Here is a 13,607-nt window from a genome sequence, read left to right as displayed (position 1 = left end):
GATCAATGACACGACGCAATGCACGCTCCAGAAAGAAGGCATAAGGTACCATGTCACTGATGGCGCCATGGCTGCGACTGACCAGTTTGGTGATCTCCTCAAATGGCCGCAGAAGTCTGCATGTGTCGCGCATGAGCAGCCACTGGCGCGGTGAAAAAAAACCCAGCTCCCCAGAACCGTTTCTTTCGCAGAGTTCATACAGGTAGACGTTAACTGCACGTTTCTGCTGGAGCAGCCTATCAAGCATATAGAAGGTTGAGTTCCATCGCGTCGGGCAATCGCAAATAAGACGTCTGACCGGCAGATGGTGTCGCCGCTGAATGTCAGCAAGGCGAGCCATGGCCGTGTAAGATCTTCTGAAATGGGCCGAGATTTTCCTTGCCTGCCGCAAGATGTCCTGGACCCCAGGGTATTTGACAAGGAATCGCTGCACGACCAAGTTTAAGACGTGTGCCATGCACGGCACGTGCGTGATTTTGCCCTGTTTCAATGCGCTAAGCAGATTGGCACCGTTGTCACACACCACTTTACCAACTGTCAAATTGAGCGGTGTTAGCCACTCATCTGCCTGTGAACGCAAAGCTGAAAGGAGTGCCGGGCCAGTGTGGCTCTTTGCTTCCAGGCACAACAGACGCAGCACGGCATGGCAACGTCTCACCTGGCATGTGGAATAGGTTCTGGGGAGCTTGGGCGGTGCAGTGGAAGAGACGCTAGCAGCGGAAAAGGAGGAGGCAGCTGAGGAGGAGAGGGAGGAGGATGGAGTAGGAGGAGGAGAAGAAGAGTCAGGCCTGCATGCAATCCGTGGCGGTAAAACCAAATCTACACGGGTGCCACGGGTTACATGCTTGACGGCCGTCAGAAGGTTCACCCAGTGGGCAGTAAAACTGATATACCTTCCCTGCCCGTGTTTGCTAGACCACGTGTCTGTGGTCAGATGTATCTTGGCACCGACACTGTGTGCCAGAGATACATTCACTTGCCGCTGAACATGGCCATATAGCTCTGGGATGCCCTTCTCTGAGAAATACTTCCTTCCTGGGACCTTCCATTGTGGTGTTCCAATGGCCACAAATTTGCGAAAGGCCTCCGAGTCCACCAGTTTATATGGCAGTAGTTGGCGGGCTATGAGTTCTGACAAGCCAGCCGCCAACCGTTGGGCAAGAGGGTTATCCGGCGTCATCATTTTTTTACGCTCAAACATTAGGCCCACGGAAGCCTGCCTTTTTGCAGAAAAATGTGAGCTTGGCGTGATGGAAGGTGGAGTGGAGGACAATTGTGAGGAGAGAGGAGAAGGAGAAGTAGAAGACGAGGCTGGACGGTGAGAGCCTGCAGTGTGGCTTTGTGTGTTCCGTTGCTCCCACTGGGCTCGGTGATGGCTGCTCATGTGCCTTCTTAAGGCGGTCGTCCCTAGGTGAGTATTGGGCTTACCGCGACTAACGCGTTGACTGCAAAGATTGCAGATGGCAACGCTATTGTCAGCAGCGGACACGTTAAAAAAAGCCCACACTGCGGAGCCATGTGCCGGTGTCCTGGGAGCGCCAGATGTGACCGTACATGGTCGATGACTCGCTCCTGATACATTTGCAGTCTGCTTTGTCCCTGCTGTGCAATGTAAGTCATTGCTGCTTCTCCTCCCTATCTGCTGGTCCATATCTCCCTCTGAACTCCCCTCCTCTTCCTCTCTTGTGGGCACCCACGTGACATCACTAGACACGTCATCATCAACGTCACCTTCCCCACCGCTATAAGTAGAGTAGGCAGCAACACCGGGGACCAACCTCCTCCTTGGGCTGATCTGGGTACTGGCGTCAGACTGCTGAGTAGCGCTTGTTGCTACCTCCTCTTCCTGATCCAATACCAAGAGTGGCTGCGCATCAGAAATGTCCTCTTGATATGGATCGGAAAATAATTCCAGTGACTCAAGCGGAAGGTATGTGGTGGTGGTGGTGGTGGTCGTGTTGTTGGTGGTAGTGTCTTTGGGGGTGCACATAGCAGAGAGTGAAGAAGAGGGTGCAGATCGAGAGGATGAGGAGGGTGCAGAAGAGTAAGGCTGAGCGAGCCACTCAACCAAGTCTGGTGCATCCTTTAAAGTAATTGAACGCACCTTCTGCAACTTCCCACTTTGGCTCAAGCCTGTTGCTCCTGCCCTACCCCTACCACCCCTGCGGAAGGGCCTGCCTCTTCCTCTGCATGTCATTTTTTAAATGACCCTGTGACAAAACTCTTAGTCCCTATACCGCTGAAGGACTGCTGCAGTATAGGTGAGCGGTCAGCAGTGGTGCACGTCAACCCTATCTATTGTGGACCTATAGCGGTCCTTACAGAACAGCAGACTGTACCGCACTCAAGCCTATGTACCGTAGCACCCTATACCAAGTTACCAGTCCTTATAAGAACTTTTGTGGACCAAGCAGGTTGTGTATTAGTGTTTAGCAGACTGTACGTCAGTCCCTATACCGCTGAAGGACTGCTGCAGTATAGGGCAGCGGTCAGCAGTGGTGCACGTCAACCCTATCTATTGTGGACCGATAGCGGTCCTTACAGAACAGCAGACTGTACCGCACTCAAGCCTATGTACCGTAGCACCCTATACCAAGTTACCAGTCCTTATAAGAACTTTTGTGGACCAAGCAGGTTGTGTATTAGTGTTTAGCAGACTGTACGTCAGTCCCTATACCGCTGAAGGACTGCTGCAGTATAGGGCAGCGGTCAGCAGTGGTGCACGTCAACCCTATCTATTGTGGACCGATAGCGGTCCTTACAGAACAGCAGACTGTACCGCACTCAAGCCTATGTACCGTAGCACCCTATACCAAGTTACCAGTCCTTATAAGAACTTTTGTGGAACAAGCAGGTTGTGTGTTAGTGATTAGCAGACTGTACGTCAGTCCCTATACCAATGAAGGACTGCTGCAGTATAGGGCAGCGGTCAGCAGTAGTGCACGGCAACCCTATGTATTGTGGACCGATAGCGGTCCTTACAGAACAGCAGACTGTACTGCACTCAGGCCTATGTACCGTAGCACCCTATACCAAGTTACCAGTCCTTATAAGAACTTTTGTGGACCAAGCAGGTTGTGTGTTAGTGTTTAGCAGACTGTGCGTCAGTCCCTATACCGCTGAAGGACTGCTGCAGTATAGGGCAGCGGTCAGCAGTAGTGCACGGCAACCCTATGTATTGTGGACCGATAGCGGTCCTTACAGAACAGCAGACTGTAACGCACTCAGGCCTATGTACCGTAGCACCCTATACCAAGTTACCAGTCCTTATAAGAACTTTTGTGGACCAAGCAGGTTGTGTGTTAGTGATTAGCAGACTGTACGTCAGTCCCTATACCAATGAAGGACTGCTGCAGTATAGGGCAGCGGTCAGCAGTAGTGCACGGCAACCCTATGTATTGTGGACCGATAGCGGTCCTTACAGAACAGCAGACTGTAACGCACTCAGGCCTATGTACCGTAGCACCCTATACCAAGTTACCAGTCCTTATAAAAACTTTTGTGGACCAAGCAGGTTGTGTGTTAGTGTTTAGCAGACTGTGCGTCAGTCCCTATACCGCTGAAGGACTGCTGCAGTATAGGTGAGCGGTCAGCAGTGGTGCACGTCAACCCTATCTATTGTGGACCGATAGCGGTCCTTACAGAACAGCAGACTGTACCGCACTCAAGCCTATGTACCGTAGCACCCTATACCAAGTTACCAGTCCTTATAAGAACTTTTGTGGACCAAGCAGGTTGTGTATTAGTGTTTAGCAGACTGTACGTCAGTCCCTATACCGCTGAAGGACTGCTGCAGTATAGGGCAGCGGTCAGCAGTGGTGCACGTCAACCCTATCTATTGTGGACCGATAGCGGTCCTTACAGAACAGCAGACTGTACCGCACTCAAGCCTATGTACCGTAGCACCCTATACCAAGTTACCAGTCCTTATAAGAACTTTTGTGGAACAAGCAGGTTGTGTGTTAGTGATTAGCAGACTGTACGTCAGTCCCTATACCAATGAAGGACTGCTGCAGTATAGGGCAGCGGTCAGCAGTAGTGCACGGCAACCCTATGTATTGTGGACCGATAGCGGTCCTTACAGAACAGCAGACTGTACTGCACTCAGGCCTATGTACCGTAGCACCCTATACCAAGTTACCAGTCCTTATAAGAACTTTTGTGGACCAAGCAGGTTGTGTGTTAGTGTTTAGCAGACTGTGCGTCAGTCCCTATACCGCTGAAGGACTGCTGCAGTATAGGGCAGCGGTCAGCAGTAGTGCACGGCAACCCTATGTATTGTGGACCGATAGCGGTCCTTACAGAACAGCAGACTGTAACGCACTCAGGCCTATGTACCGTAGCACCCTATACCAAGTTACCAGTCCTTATAAGAACTTTTGTGGACCAAGCAGGTTGTGTGTTAGTGATTAGCAGACTGTACGTCAGTCCCTATACCAATGAAGGACTGCTGCAGTATAGGGCAGCGGTCAGCAGTAGTGCACGGCAACCCTATGTATTGTGGACCGATAGCGGTCCTTACAGAACAGCAGACTGTAACGCACTCAGGCCTATGTACCGTAGCACCCTATACCAAGTTACCAGTCCTTATAAAAACTTTTGTGGACCAAGCAGGTTGTGTGTTAGTGTTTAGCAGACTGTGCGTCAGTCCCTATACCGCTGAAGGACTGCTGCAGTATAGGGCAGCGGTCAGCAGTGGTGCACGTCAACCCTATCTATTGTGGACCGATAGCGGTCCTTACAGAACAGCAGACTGTACCGCACTCAAGCCTATGTACCGTAGCACCCTATACCAAGTTACCAGTCCTTATAAGAACTTTTGTGGACCAAGCAGGTTGTGTATTAGTGTTTAGCAGACTGTACGTCAGTCCCTATACCGCTGAAGGACTGCTGCAGTATAGGGCAGCGGTCAGCAGTGGTGCACGTCAACCCTATCTATTGTGGACCGATAGCGGTCCTTACAGAACAGCAGACTGTACCGCACTCAAGCCTATGTACCGTAGCACCCTATACCAAGTTACCAGTCCTTATAAGAACTTTTGTGGAACAAGCAGGTTGTGTGTTAGTGATTAGCAGACTGTACGTCAGTCCCTATACCAATGAAGGACTGCTGCAGTATAGGGCAGCGGTCAGCAGTAGTGCACGGCAACCCTATGTATTGTGGACCGATAGCGGTCCTTACAGAACAGCAGACTGTAACGCACTCAGGCCTATGTACCGTAGCACCCTATACCAAGTTACCAGTCCTTATAAGAACTTTTGTGGACCAAGCAGGTTGTGTGTTAGTGATTAGCAGACTGTACGTCAGTCCCTATACCAATGAAGGACTGCTGCAGTATAGGGCAGCGGTCAGCAGTAGTGCACGGCAACCCTATGTATTGTGGACCGATAGCGGTCCTTACAGAACAGCAGACTGTACTGCACTCAGGCCTATGTACCGTAGCACCCTATACCAAGTTACCAGTCCTTATAAAAACTTTTGTGGACCAAGCAGGTTGTGTGTTAGTGTTTAGCAGACTGTGCGTCAGTCCCTATACCGCTGAAGGACTGCTGCAGTATAGGGCAGCGGTCAGCAGTAGTGCACGGCAACCCTATGTATTGTGGACCGATAGCGGTCCTTACAGAACAGCAGACTGTAACGCACTCAGGCCTATGTACCGTAGCACCCTATACCAAGTTACCAGTCCTTATAAGAACTTTTGTGGACCAAGCAGGTTGTGTGTTAGTGATTAGCAGACTGTACGTCAGTCCCTATACCAATGAAGGACTGCTGCAGTATAGGGCAGCGGTCAGCAGTAGTGCACGGCAACCCTATGTATTGTGGACCGATAGCGGTCCTTACAGAACAGCAGACTGTACCGCACCCAAGCCTATGTACCGTAGCACCCTAGACAGACCAAGTTACCAGTCCTGATAAAGAGCTTTGTGGAACAAGTGAGTTGTGAATGATTAGCAGACTGCAGCAGAAGGGCAGCAGTCAAGTATAATATTCTTTCTATATTTGGAAGAAAGAATATTATACGTGTACAAGCCTATTACCGTACCACTGATACCAGTCCTGAAAAGAACCTTTGTGGAACTAATAGTAACAGCAAGTCTTTAAAATTATCCTCACTGCCTGACACACTGCTTCCTGCCTGTCCCTATACAAATTGGCAAAAAAGAGTAGGCTGGAACGATTAGCTGGAACAGCTCTTTTGTGGACCTGATAGTAACAGCTAATGATGATGATGATGATGATGATGAAGAAAGACTAATCTGGCTGAGCTGTCCCTAAAATAGCAGCATACAGCGCTCTGTCCCTTTATCTAAACTGACAAAAGAAACTCAGGCTGCTGACCTAACACCTATACCAGTCCTGAAAAGAACTTTTGTGTACCAAATAGCTAGCGTTTTCTCTGTCCCTACTCCACACAGGATCCTTTCCCTACAGTGACAGAAGAAAGAATGTAAAATGGCCACCGGATCGGGTGTATTTATAGGTTAGGGGGAATGTCCAAGTGTCCATGAGCTGTCATGTCTCAATTGGTTGTCCTGTAACACATGATAAACGTGTCACGAAAGGTTAAAGTTCTTGTATACATTAAACACGTAAGTCCGCCGGGGCGAACGACGGAAAAAGGCGTTCGAACCCGCGGACGGCGAAAGTCGGAAATTCGCCGCGAAACGACCGCCGGGCGAACCGTTCGGCCATCACTACTGGTGGCCTATCTCGCTTCTTGTGACCCGAACAAGTCAGGAAAGTACAAATACCCCCCAAATGACCCCTTTTTGGAAAGTAGACATTCCAAGGTATTTAGTAAGAGGTATAGTGAGCTTTTTGATGTTGTCATTTTTTTCCCACAATTCTTTGCAAAATTAAGATTTTTCATTTTTTTTTTTCTCCACAAAATTGTCATTGTAATAGGTTATTTCTCTCACGTGGCATGTGTATACCACAAATGACACCCCCCAAAAAATTCTGCTACTCCTCCTGAGTATTACAATACCACATGTGTGGGACTTTTTCACAGCCTGGCCACATAGAGAGGCCCAACATGCAGGTAGCGCCATCATGTGTTCTAGGAACATAAGTTACACATCTAACTTGTTGACTATTTATTACACTTTTGAAGCACCAGGACAATGACACGTGACACTGATGACAGATGGCACTGATACGTGGCAATGATGACAGGTGGCACTGATGACAGATGGCACTAATATGTGGCACTGATGACAGATGGCACTAATATGTGGCACTGATGACGCGTGGCACTTATACGTGGCACTGATGACACGTGGCACTAATACGTGGCACTGATGACACGTGGCACTGAAACGTGGCACCGATGACAGATGGCACTAATACGTGGCACTAATATGTGCCACCGATGACAGATGGCACTAATACATGGCACCGATGACGCGTGACACTGATGACAGATGGCACTGATAAGTGGCATTGATGACACATGACACTGACAACAGATGGCACGTGACACTGACAGGTGGCACTGATGACAAATGGCACTGATACGTGGCACTGATGACAGATGGCACTATGTGGCACTGATGACACGTGGCACTGACGGCAGGTGGCACTGACGGCAGGTGGCACTGGGGGCAGGTGGCACTGGGGGCAGGTGGCACTGGGGGCAGGTGGCACTGACGGCAGGTGGCACTGGGGTGGATGGCACTGGGGGCAGGTAGCACTGGGGTGGATGGCACTGGGGGCAGGTAGCACTGGGGTGGATGGCACTGGGGGCAGGTAGCACTGGGGTGGATGGCACTAGGGGCAGGTAGCACTGGGGTGGATGGCACTAGGGGCAGGTAGCACTGGGGTGGATGGCACTGGGGGCAGGTAGCACTGGGGTGGATGGCACTGGGGGCAGGTAGCACTGGGGTGGATGGCACTGGGGCAGATAGCACTGCTGGGGGCGGATGGCACTGCTGGGGGCGGATGGCACTTTTTATTTCATTTTTTTAATTTTTTTTTTTCCAGAATCAGAACGGCTGCCGCTGCAGCCGTTCATCTCTCCCCTCTCGCACTGTCTGTGCGAGGAAGGAGAGCGGCGCTGCGAGATGATCTCATATGTTTACATATGAGATCATCTCCCATTGGACACGCCGATCACGCTGTAAACGGCCGCTGTGATTGGCCGTTTACAGCGATCTGTGTTTGCCTGTCCCCGGGGGACACGGCGAACACAGAACTTCCGCGATGCGCGCCCGCGGCGGCGCGCATTGCGGAAGTAAACATCAGGCCGTCCAGGGACGACCGCCCGAACGAACGCGCCTGCTCTACGGCCGTAATTCGGCTATAGGGCGGGCGCGAGGAGGTTAAAAGCCAGCAGCTACAAATACTGCAGCTGCTGACTTTTAAATAGTGACACTTACCTGTCCAGCGCGCCCGCGATGTCGGCACCCGAAGCCGATCGCTCGCTCGTCTATCGGGTCCTGCCGCCGCCATCTTGGGTATGGGAATCAGGAAATGGAGCCTTTCGGCTTCATTTCCCGGTTCCCTACTGCGCATGCGCGAGCCGCGTGGCGCAATCCGGACGGTCCCCGCTGCCTCTGGGAGCTGTGTGTTTCCCAGCAGGCAGCGGGGCACTTGCTGAAGGGGGCGGGTGCTTGCGGAAAGGGGCGTAACGTACGCCCCTTTCCGCAGAGAGCTAGCCCGGAAGTGGGTGCAGTTACCTGGATTATCCAGGTAACTGCACCCCCCTCCCCCCTGAAAGGTGCCGATTGTGGCGCCGGAGGGGGGGGGGGATTCCGATGAGCGGAGGTCCATTTTAGGGTGGACCTCCGCTTTAAATCTGAGGGCTGAATAGACAGGAATACAAAGCTTTTGGCAGGTAAAAAAAAAACTCCCAAATATGCCTTTCAAATGTATATTTAGTGGCTGGCCTGGAGACTGCTAGCAGCAGGAGATATGCTTGTAATCCAAAGCACTCACATATCAAAGCAAGTTTCCCCATAGAAGTCAATGGAAACGAAGATAATTAGTTCCGCATTGACTTCTATTGCATGCAATACCGCATGTGGCCAAAGGTGGGGGGTGCCGGAGAGCCTCGGAAATACTCGGCTGAACTCGGAAAGGCTCGAAAACACTCGGGAAGGAGTATTTTCGAGTGTTTCCAATTATTTCCAAGTGATTCCAAGTATTTCTGAGTATTTCCGAATGGCTCAGAACCGTTCTGCACCTCTGGCAGAATGTGGTACTGCAAACCCCATTAGCTTGAATTCTGCTCGTTTTGCGAGACAAACCGAGTCAGAATAAAAAAACAAAAAAAGTTGCTCTTCTTTCAAAACGCTCGTTAACCACATTACTCATAAACCAGGGTTTCACTGTACAAGAAATAGAAATATATTCACATTCCCCATCCGACAAAAATCACAACATTTTTATCAATAAATTGCCTTTCCCCTGATGGCCCGGATCTAATTTATAAACCAGAGAACCCATCTTATGTCATAATAGGAAATATCATCTCAGCTAATGAAAAAGGTACACCATAGCTATCAGCTGGTATGATCTAATGATGGAGGACGGATCACGGTTATGTCATCTAATGTCCATTCATGGAGATAGGTGAGAGTAGCCAGCCCTTTCTGCACATTATTCATTGTTGAGTACATCTCGGTACCTGTAGTCTAGTCGACACAATGGTCCTATTTATGGTGAGCTCCTAAGTAGGCTTTATGACACCCAGTAACTATTGGGCTATTTATGTTATTTTTATTTAGGAAGGCTTCATTGCAGCAGCTTTTACTTTCCTTTTTTGCTTAGGGATCATGGATTACGGTTGTCATATTTGGGAATAGTCAGTGGACACTGAATTTGAGAAGTATTCTCAGGCCCTCCCCAGTATAAAGATATCCCTCGTAGGGTAAATGCCCTATGAATGATGCTCCAGCCCACAGCCTTTTCCTCTTCTGCTTACTTACTTTGGTCCTTCCTCAGGGATGGTTGAGGGACCTAGATATAGGACTTAGGTGAGCATCACTGACTTCACAAGGTAAGAAAAATAATATCTTGGTAGAATGGGTTAGAGGGGGTGGGAGGGAGGGGCGTTAGATAATTTGTGCCTGGAGTAGGGCTTTAAAATGTCTATTGCTCAGTGTGATTGAAGCAAAGAACACTTTAAAATAATTTTTTCTTATATTTTCAGCTGATTTATCGAGAACTAACAGAAAATATGCAATTGACAAAGGACACAAAGAAAACGATAAAAGATTATAATCAAAAAAATGGGATTTCAGAAAAATATCCTAAAAACCGGGTAACCAATCTTACAAAATCAAGCCAAGCTATTGACGAGGACTATACTGAAACACCTCCTCCTACTACTACTACCAGGTATAAAAACAAATTTGGCAGGGGACATTTGAATCCTTGTGGCCATCACAATGATCCGCAGAACCACAAGTCTACCTTCACTCTGACCAATGTTGTGCCTATGAAACCAGAGTTGAATAATAATGTATGGAGTCAGTATGAGATAGAGATGATTACTATTTCTGCAGGTTGTGAAAAAATGTACGTAGTGACCGGTTCTGTCCCAGGGAATAATGTTTTGAAAGGTCGAGTGACTGTCCCTACTTATGTGTGGAATGCCTATTGTTGTTTGGATAACCTCGATAAACCTGTCAAATCTGGCGGTGCTATAGCGGCAAATGACAAGCAGCTAGCTCCAAGAAAAACTTTTCAGGTAGAAAAAATGGAACTTAGTGCCCTCCAGCTAAAACTGAAAAATCTTCTGAATCTTTCAAATAACCCTGAAATATTTGCTTGTGATTGCAAAGAAATAAAAGGTAATAAGAGGTGCAATGTGATTTAGCTCAGTTAAAGTGTTACTAAACCCAGGACCCTGCATTCACTATATCTGGTCTTTCACAGTGCAAAGAACATGGAAATGCAATTATTTTAGTAAATATAAACTGCTAAATACCTTTTTCTCATCAGCGGTATGATTTCTTGTGATTTCTATCGGTTCCTGGTGAAGCTTGTAGGAGTTTTCCTACTGCTCTGAGCTGTCCTGTGAGGCTGCAGGGCTCCTTACTCTCTGCCTGGACATGTCTGCACAGTGTTGATTGGCCCTGTGCTGATCACATGCACTCTCCCAAGAAAAAAAAAACCTCTCTAGCATCACGCACCAAACTGAGCATGTGCAGCCTGACTCCAAAGGCTCTGTCGTATACAGACTTGTCCAGTGCAGGGAGGGGAGGATCTGTGCATACAGGATCAAACAGCCTTTTTACACAATGCGGATGATTAACCCCTTAGGTTCCACAGTGAATATAATAAGCATGCTTTACTGCATATTCAGACTGATTTTACTGTTGTGGGTTTAGTAATACTTTAAACATATTTCTTCATATAATCCATGGGATTGATGAATGAATGTGATTATTCCAAATAAAATGCTTAGCGCATCTGTATGCAAATAAGCTTAATTAAGTGAAGAAATTACTCCTGGGTGAATGTTTAAAGCACAATTCCAGCCTCTCCCCCACCACCCCACATCCCCCCCTCCACCCTCCCAACGGGATTCCATACCACACACTCAAGTATTTTTTACTTACGTGCACTGGGCTTTAACGAGTTATTCAAAACCAAAAGAAGTGCACACTTCAAATGATAATCTCATGGTCAGTTGTTGCTTTCTTTGGGATCTCCAAGTGATTAATGTCAATGTTGGTGCATGTTCATAGCGGGGTCACTGGAGGACCACAGAATCACAAGGAAATATTTCCTTTGCTTCCTGTTCTATCTACCAAATGTTAAGTAGACAGGAAGTAAGGGGAAACCTCCCAAATGTTCCAACATCAATTTAAAGCATGCTTGTTCCAGGTCTCTGACTAAAAAGTACCGAAGTCAGACATAACCGGGTATCTTCTTATCAATATTCCTATCGCACACGTTCCTGGCAAGCAAGGCTCATGAAATAGTGGGAGCTGCAGCGATTGCCAGCTGGTTCCTGGAAACATCAAGCAACTGTACATATTCTCCAGCACACCATGGATCAACAATCACCATCCAAAGGTTTCTTTATTGCAGAGATCACATCACAGAGATAAGTGCAACGTTTGGGAGCCGAGCAGGACCCCTTCATCACATCACATGTCTGACAAAGTGGTCCTGCATGGCTCCAAAGCGCTGCACTTATCTCTGTGATGTGATCTCTCTGCAATAAAGAAACCTTCGGATGGTGATTGTTGATCCAAGAATATGTACACATAACCAGGTATCTGACATTTTCAAAAGGAGTCTGTAAAATGGCAGTACTCAATGACCTCTTATGTAAGAGTCAGGAACCATGTATGGAGGCACATTTTAATAATAGACCTCTTACAACAAGGCCAAAGTTAATATGTGGCTTATAAATGGTGGTGGTGGGGAAGGGGGTATTCTTCTTTCTGTGGGGGGAACTGAACAATTGCTAATAAATAGAAAAGGTTTCCAACATGTGAGGATATGGAGTATTATAATTACTATCAGGCAGTCGCTATCATTTGGGTGTACACAGGAGTCACCGCCATGCACTAATTAATTGAATATCAGGTAGCTTTTATTCATGTTTTATCAACCTGTATAATCAGAACTTACATTTACTGTACTGAATGTATAATTCTCTTGGCTTGGACTGTCACTGAACGCTTTATAATAAAACTGTCTTGTTTATGCAATGAAATATTTGGCATCAGATTCTTCATTTTTTCTGTATTTTATACTAATATCTGTTAGCTAAAACTTAGGTCCTGATATGTGAAAAGAGTATTAAAGGTAACATGTGTAATGTCCATAGCAGTTTATGAGCTTTACGTCCAAACCCTGAGTGAAATAATGGGCACTAGCAGCTGGTTGTTGCTGTTGGTAACATTACATTACATTTTAATTTTAGGCTATGTGTCGCCTCTTTGGCACCTGTTTTAGCCCTGTGAATGGCACACCAATAGAACATTGCATGCGATTGCCGCACAGCCCCATTCCCTTGAGTGGGTTTTATTGCACTACTGGCTGCCGAACAGAACAGGGAATCATTTTTGCTGTACCAGTGAAAGAAAGCATCCCAGCTGCGGAATATGAACATCCCAATTTGCTGCCTTTATTACTCAAAGTGGTTGTAAAGACACAAGGTTTTATACCTTTATGCAGTTGCAAGAATGTAAAAAACCTTCTATGTGCAGCAGCCCCCCCAATACTTACCTGAGCCCAGGGCCATCTTTAACCACTTGCTTACTGGGCACTTAAACCCCCCTCAGTCCCAGACCAATTTTCAGCTTTCAGCGCTGATGCACTTTGAATGACAATTGCGCGGGCATACAACACTGTACCCAAATGAAATTTTTATCATTTTTTTCCCACAAATAGAGCTTTCTTTTGGTGGTATTTAGTTACAGCTCGGAGTTTTATTTTTTGCTAAACAAACAAAAAAAGATGCAAAAAAATTTTTTTCTCCTTCATTGAAGTGCGCTGATTAGGCGGCACTGATAGGCTGCATTGGTGGGCACTGATGGGCTGCATTGGTGGGCACTGATAGGCTGCATTGGTGGGCACTGATAGGCTGCACTGGTGGGCACTGATAGGCATAGTTAAGGCGGCACTAATAGGCACAGATAAG

The 13,607-nt window shown here is 47.7% G+C and overlaps 1 protein-coding gene across 1 annotated transcript in view; it reads left to right on the top strand.

Moving 5' to 3' along the window:
• The window catches only part of LOC143960923 (endonuclease domain-containing 1 protein-like), a 30,402-nt gene extending 17,725 nt beyond the window's left edge, over positions 1–12,677 (top strand). Inside the window, exon 2 of the mRNA XM_077469954.1 lies at positions 10,155–12,677. Within this exon, the coding sequence (XP_077326080.1) occupies positions 10,155–10,823 (669 nt within the window). The 3' untranslated portion in view covers positions 10,824–12,677. The remainder of the gene's footprint in view (positions 1–10,154) is intronic.
• Positions 12,678–13,607: the final 930 nt, after the last annotated feature.

Source organism: Lithobates pipiens, unplaced genomic scaffold (genome assembly GCF_037356315.1).
Source record: "Lithobates pipiens isolate NorthernLeopardFrog02 unplaced genomic scaffold, aLitPip1_a1.2 Scaffold_8, whole genome shotgun sequence".
Taxonomy (NCBI): domain Eukaryota; kingdom Metazoa; phylum Chordata; class Amphibia; order Anura; family Ranidae; genus Lithobates; species Lithobates pipiens.
The sequence above is the reverse complement of the archived record's forward strand: the minus strand, read 5'-3'. Positions and strand labels throughout refer to the sequence as shown.